Below are 7,268 nucleotides of genomic sequence, written 5' to 3'. Positions count from 1 at the left end.
GCGTTGTCATTGCTAGGATTACCGGTAAATCTGGTGAGAAGGTCACGGTTGGGTGCTTCAAGAAAACTGTTGCAAGAGTTTAAAAGGAAAAAACCACAGAGCTGATCTGCGACTTCTTCTTGGCTGTTTACAAGATGCTTTTAAAAGATACAGACAACAGCGCCGAAATCGATGCTTTGTCTTGTACGTCTGAACGCCTTCTTTTGAAAATCCGGCGCGCCTGCAGGTTGGGTGGTCTTGGAAGATGTAGACACGCGGCGGCAGTGCTCCGGAGCATGTACAGAGTGTCTTTGACTCTCTCAGTGCAACCAGAGGCGCTCTCTCAGACCCGGGAATATGCTAAATGTTGTTCAAATGGATCCTCAATCAGATTTGATTTAGTTTAGTTTACAAAGCAAGAGGTCCCGCTACAAAAATCAATCAATCAATCAATCAATCAATCACATTGCCTCATTGGAATGGAGGAAGAGAGATTATGCGAGGGGACGGAGCTCCTATGAATAACTGTGATCTCGAAGGGGGGCGGGATTCTTCGATCTGTAGTAATTATTTTGTATCTGCATCTCTAATAAGATTCTTAATAGCCTCCCGCCAAAAAAAAAAAAAAAAATCGCTGGCGGCGACCTCTAAGCAAGGCTGACAACCGGTGCTTATCCGAAATTATTGTTTTTTCTCCCCATGGCTGCAAAAAGCGAGCACTGCGGATCGGGTCTTTCTCTATACTTTACTCGGAAGTAAGCCTCACTGCCATGGGTGGATCTGTCTTCTAAGAAAAGTCTCGAAGGAATTATAGGAGCGTTTTTCTGGACCGAAGTTGCCAATTTTGGGTCTACCCAAGCTTCTGTGCTTTAACAGCTGCGTGGCAGGCAGAAATCCTGCAGGTGATTTCCTCTTGAAAGCAAGCCCGTGCCGGGGAAGTTAAACCGGACGGATTTCTGCTTGCCGTTGCATTAATTCACATTATTGCCTATTAAATAATGAAATATTCCAGAATCGGTATTGCATACTTACACAGACAGCTCCATAGTGGGAGAAGCCGTATTACAGCCCCGATCCTGTGCCTGTTTGCGCGGAAAGAAACCCCACTGTGGTTAATGAGGCTTACTCCCAAGTAAGCGTGCCTCAGATTGCATCCCAAGCCGTGTTTATCTGAGAAGTGCTATGAAGCCGATGGAACTTACTCCCACAAGGAAGACTGCAATTCTGTGCACATCTTCCCAGGACAAAAAGAAGCGTTTTGTGGTATCGCAGAGACAAATTGCATGGCCTAGAGAGAGCCCTTTTCTGGGCACACGAGACGCTGTACAGTTTCATAAGCAGCAAATCTATCTCTGCCCCGAGAAGGCTACAATCTAAATATCCGCATGGGTAATTTAGGCACCACCAGGGTGAGTAGGCGCAGTCTCCTTTGATACCCCCAGTTTTTCAGGCGCTTGGATTGTCGCCGGACAGCATCCACCCCCACGTGGGAGGGGCTAGCCCACCCGGGCTAGCTCCCTTGCGCGTGTCTCATTTGCCAGATCCATTCACACGTGCTCAGGACGCCAGCTCTTTTCCCGTGTCCAGTCCCCCGCGTCTCCTCTTCACACGCCATCTCTCCTGCCCCTTCTCCCTCATTCCTCCCCTTGGGTACCGTCCCCCCTAATGAAGCCCCAACAAATCCGTTGGGTGAAATCCATCTCGCACTGCAACCCGGGGCCATCTGCCCCTTAGCGCCACCCAGTTGGGAAAAGGCCTCGCCTGCCCCCATTTTGCCACGCGGGGACCTCATGCATCCCCACCCAGTCCACGTCTTTGTTTTTGCGAGGAGGAGAGGGGGCATCAGCTTTCTTCCAGCAACTTCCCTTCCACTATCTTGTCTGTCTGCGGGCGGGCGGGGGGCGGGGGGGAACCCGATCAGGCTTGGAGTTCAGTCCTCTCCGAAAGCTTACTCCGCAATCATTTCAGTGACCTGAATAGACCTCCTCTAAAGGAGAGAATCTCTTGCGTATCTGCATACCCCTTTCTCATGGGTTGGAGTGGGGGGGGGGCGTTGATGCTGGTCCTTTAAGACTTGTGCTCTCAGCCTGAAATTCAGTGGGCCTCGCAGGTGTGGGGGGAGAGGAGGCGGCGGCGGCGAGAGAGAGAGAAAGAGGGGAGGCCCCCTTGATTGACAGCCCCAGCGAGCCGCTGCTCCCGCCGCCCCCACAAAAGTTTCTTTTCTCTCTCCGCGGGCGCTGCTGGGTGGTTGCCATGCGAACGGATTCCCGGCCCCCCCCCACACACACACCCTGTCCCAAATCGTGTCCTCCCCCCCACGCCCCCCATCTCTCTGCAGGGCAGCCAAGTGGAAACGCTGGAGTGGGAAAGAAGCGTTGAGAAAGGAGAGGCCCGAGCGGCGGCGAGCTGTGTGGGCACCGGCCACTCTGGCTTCTGTCCGCGCCCCCGCCGCTGGCTTCCCAGGCTGGAGGGAGGGGGGCACCCCGGGCCCCTTCCCCCCCCCCCCGCAGGCCTGCTTAGCCCGGGGTGGGGGGTGGGGGAAGGGGCGGGCAGGCGATTTGGGAAACCAGGACTCTCAGTCTGTTCTGCATCCCACACTTCTCTCTCACACACACAATCTCTCTCTCACTCCCACACACACACTTTCTCTCATTCTCTCTTTCTCGCACACACACACACACACACACACACACTGTTTCTTGCACCCGCACTCTTTCACAAACCCTCGCTCTCTCACACACACACACTCGCACTCTGTATCTCACACACTCTTTCACAAACCCTCTCTCACACACACAATCTCTGTCACACACACACACTCTCTCTCTCTCTCTCTCTCTCTCTCTCTCTCTCACACACACACACACACTGTTTCTCGCACACACTCTTTCACAAACCCTCTCACACACACACTCTCTCACACACAATCTCTCCCACTGTCACACACTTTCTCTCTCTCTCTCTCTCTCTCTCTCACACACACACACACACACACACACACTTCTTCTGTCTCACTCTCATACACCCCGCCCCCCAATCTGTTCTGAATCTCACTCACACACACACACCCTGAAATCTTCTCTCTTTTTGCCTTCAGGAGCCGGTGGGTTTCCCCCGCAGTCTTCCCCAAACCCTACTCTTGAGTAGCCCTGCTAACTGAACAGAGGCAGCGCTTTCAAAGTGGTGATTCTCTTAGATGGAGCAGGGGGAGAGCAATTGGCCCTATCCAACCCCAGCACAGCATCCCTCCAGTGGCTGTTGCTGGGGTCTACCTTTTGCTTCTTCTACCTGCGAGTCCTTTTGGGAAAGGGAATCATCTCCACCCCCACCCCCCCTTATTCTTTGTATAATTGTATTCGTGAAAATAAGATGTACACACAAATCCATTCACAACACTACAGAATCGTACCACTCTTAAGGAACCATCTTATTGCTTATTTATTTTTCTATGTATTTGAAAACTCTTGAAAAGTGGTATATAAATATTTGTAATAGTAGTAGCAACAACTCCCTTCCATCCAATCAGCTCTCGGCACCACCATTCCTCCCTCCCCCGCGCTTCGGTCCATCCATCTCTCCCAGATCTGCTTCCTTGTTCTCACGATGGCTGCCAACTTTTTTTCCTGGCGGGGCTCTTCTGCACCTGCGTTCAGCTGAGGTCATTTGAGGGAGTGCAGAAAGAAAACAGGGATTATTTCCCTTCTTACCCACCCAAATTAAACTGAAATTGGACAGAGCCTCATGCGAGCCACCCCTGAATCAGCAGGAAGCTTTCTTGGATTTCAGAGGAACTTGGTCACTTCGGAGTAACTAAGAGTGGATCTGGAGTTACTTCTGAGTAAGTTCGGAGTGGATCTGGCCGCAATCTCCCCTGGAAATTAGGAACAAGGGGAGATTGAAAGCAACCTCGGGCATAAAGGGTGACAGCCCAAACTCTCTTAAACCCTACTGAAGAGCAGAGAGATTTAATGCGGAGTCAATATGCCTAAGTGGAAACATACCTTCTTCTTAATTTCTGTGTTCCTTTCTTGCGCAATTGTCCGACCTCAGAACTGATCTAGTAAATAATGGGTACCAAGAGGCCGAGTATATGCAGATAGGCTTATGCTATGCAGTCAGGCATTTTAATAATAACAATAATAATGATAATTAGTAATAATAGTAATGATGACCAGCGCACATTATATGCATTATGGCCGAAAATCAGCTCTCCATTTAAATGTATGCAATTTCGCGGCGGGGGGCAAAGGAAGAGATGTTGGGGTGCGCAGAGGAAAGAGGAGCCCCACCTCCAGAAAAAGTTGCAACTTTGGACGGGGCGGGGGGGGGAGGAAGCAGCCTGCTCCGTCACCCTGCGTCAGGGGCCCGGCTGGCTCTGCGCGCTGATTGGCCGCCCTCTTCTCATTTATAGCCCGTCAATCATCTGCCCCCCGAGAGAAAGAGCGAAGCGTTCAGAGGGGCCGGAGGGAGCGCGCGTGCGAGCTTGGACAGGCGTCGGAGAAGCAGGCAGCCGTCGGAAGAGGGCGGGAGACTCGCCTTTCTGCGTCTCCCAGCGGCTGAGCAGCACGCCGCGGGGGCCGGTGAGCCTGGGCCGAGCTTGGGGTCCATTTCCTTGCCTGAGTGACCCCCCCTACCTGGCAGCCACGCTGGCGCATCTCCTGTCCGCCCCGGCCATGTATAGCATGTTGGAGGGCGAACTCAAGCCCCCGCAGCCGAATCCTGGCGGGAACTCGGCTGGAACCGGCGGCCCGGGGAGCAACAGCAAAGGCGTCGGAGGTGGTGGCGGTGGAGGAGGTGGAGGCGGCGGCGGCGGAGGCGGCGCGACGGACCAGGACCGGGTGAAGCGGCCCATGAACGCCTTCATGGTGTGGTCGCGGGGCCAGCGGCGCAAGATGGCCCAGGAGAACCCCAAGATGCACAACTCGGAGATCTCCAAGCGCCTGGGCGCCGACTGGAAGCTGCTGAGCGACTCGGAGAAGCGGCCCTTCATCGACGAGGCCAAGCGGCTCCGCGCCGTCCACATGAAGGAGTATCCGGATTACAAATACCGGCCCCGTCGGAAGACCAAGACGCTGCTCAAGAAAGACAAGTACTCGCTGCCGGGCAACCTGCTGGCCCCCGGCGGCGGCGGCGGCGGCGTGAGCAGCCCCGTCGGGGTGGGCCAGCGCCTGGACTCGTACGCCCACATGAACGGCTGGCCCAACGGCGCGTACGCCTCGCTGATGCCCGAGCAGCTGGGCTACAGCCAGCACCCGGCCATGGGCAACGCGCAGCTGCAGCCCATGCACCGCTACGACGTGAGCGGCCTCCAGTACAGCCCCATCATGTCCAGCTCGCAGCCCTACATGAGCGCCGCGGCCGCCGCCTCCACCTATAGCATGTCGGCGGCCGCCGCCGCCGCCTACGGGCAGCAGGCGTCCGGCCACGCCATGAGCTTGGGGACTATGGGCTCGGTGGTGAAATCCGAGCCCAGCTCGCCGCCGCCGGCCATCGCCTCTCACTCCCAGCGCGCCTGCTTGGGCGACTTGCGGGATATGATCAGCATGTACCTGCCCCCGGGGGGAGACGCGGCCGACCCGTCGACGCTGCAGGGCACCCGGCTACACAGCGTCCACCAACACTACCCTAGCGCCGGGACTGGCGTCAACGGGACCGTACCGCTGACTCATATCTAGCCGCGCGGGTCCCTCTAAGGTCTCCCCCGCCCCACAAGACGCTGACACCCGTCGGGGGCCCCGGATGCCAGCCAGGCACGGACTTCTCCCAAACTCGCCTCCGCACGTCTAGGCGGTACCCCGAGGGTGGCCACCGAACCCGCCTCTGCCGCTTTAACTTCCACGCCACCGAAGTTTTTGGTGGGGGGGAGGGAGGAGGGCGCAAAGCGAGGACAAAGGGACTTTCCCCACGAACTGGTCGAAGGAGATCTCCTTCTCTCCCCCCCCCCCCAAATCGCCTTTTTTGTTATATGTGTAAAAGTGAATTTACTTGTCTGAATAGAGCACAAATTATTTCTAACGGGAGCCGCTGTGAGATTCTCTTTTCTCCCTCGCCCCAACCCCAAGATCTACAGCAGGTTTCTGGATAAGCTTTGGGGAGGGGGGGGTGTCTGGTATTTTAACTTGGGGGGGGTTGCTTTTTTAAGAGAGAGGACTTCGGGAGGTTCTTAATGGTGGAGTTGGGTCACCGGCCTACATCTTAAATGTTTACATTTTTGTTGGGGAGGGGTGAAAGGTTCTTCCCGCCCATCCTTTATAATCCTTCCTGAGGTCTTATGGTTTGTTTTTAAAAAATAAAAATCTGTAAATGCCTTTTCTCTAACAATCTCGATTGTAGTTCACACGAACATCTGGGCTCAACTGGCTCCGGCTTCACTCCTACCTTTTCTCGGGAGTCGGTTCCTCTTGAAATCTGGGGAGGCTTACTCCCAAGTAAACCTGCTTCAGAGGAAAGGAAGCTAATTCCGCTCGGACGGGGCGTTCAACTAAGGTGCCTACTAGTACGCACGACTGAGCCGTATGTGTGAACGGGAGTGAATTCGAATCTAATGGACTTAATGGAAAAGTCCTGTGCGATCTTTTTTCCTTCCTTGAAAGAAGAGGCGTATAACTTAAGGGGGGGGGGTATTCTGGTTTTAATTCTTGGCGCTTGTACATTTTTGTAAATTTTCTTTTCTGAATTTGATCGTGGGATAGTTTGGAGAACATATCGGCCCCACGGATCGGGCGGTTTACGTTTGTTGTCTGTCGGGTTTCTTTGAAGAGATCTTGCCTCTCCTCGATTCCCCTTCCTTCCTCCCCTCAAAGAAAAAAAAAACTTTAAAAGAGGACAATAAATTTTATAACAGGCGCTTCAGATGTGTGTCTAGCATTTCTTTAACACGAGATTCCGGATTAAGTGCTGATTAAGGCTCCCGATTCACTTTAACAGCTCCTATTTCTTCCGAATTAAATATTAAAATGACGACCCGAATTCTTCAGCCCGCTTCCTCGGAAGGAGGTCTCATAATCTGGAATAAGATTTGTTTCTGAGTGGACGTGTTTAGGATCGGGTTTGCGCGGAGGTTTTATCCCGATCCTATGCGCCTTTACTCTGGTTTGATTCTAACATTGTTCAATGGGACTTGTTTCCAAGGAATTTTACAGCAGTTCTAAGGCGTTTGGTGCTGGGTGATCCTAGAAGTTGGTAAAGTGGCTTCCTAAAGGGATACAGTATTCGAGAGTAAAGTTGGAGAGCTTAGTAGTAACTCCATCGCCGTGAGCATCTCTGCTCTTGCGCGAAAGCCGGTTTTC

General features: G+C 53.7%; 1 protein-coding gene across 1 annotated transcript; it reads left to right on the top strand.

The window, feature by feature from the left end:
• Positions 1-4,187: 4,187 nt before the first annotated feature.
• On the top strand, positions 4,188-6,831 carry SOX3 (SRY-box transcription factor 3). Its single transcript, XM_053274427.1, has one exon. It carries the CDS (start codon positions 4,203-4,205, stop codon positions 5,652-5,654), a length of 1,452 nt encoding a protein of 483 aa, XP_053130402.1. The 5' UTR covers positions 4,188-4,202; the 3' UTR covers positions 5,655-6,831.
• The last annotated feature ends 437 nt before the right edge of the window (positions 6,832-7,268 follow it).

The sequence above is a fragment of the Hemicordylus capensis genome, chromosome 11, assembly GCF_027244095.1.
Source record: "Hemicordylus capensis ecotype Gifberg chromosome 11, rHemCap1.1.pri, whole genome shotgun sequence".
NCBI classification, from domain to species: Eukaryota; Metazoa; Chordata; class Lepidosauria; order Squamata; family Cordylidae; genus Hemicordylus; species Hemicordylus capensis.
This window is presented reverse-complemented; position numbering and strand designations above follow the sequence as displayed.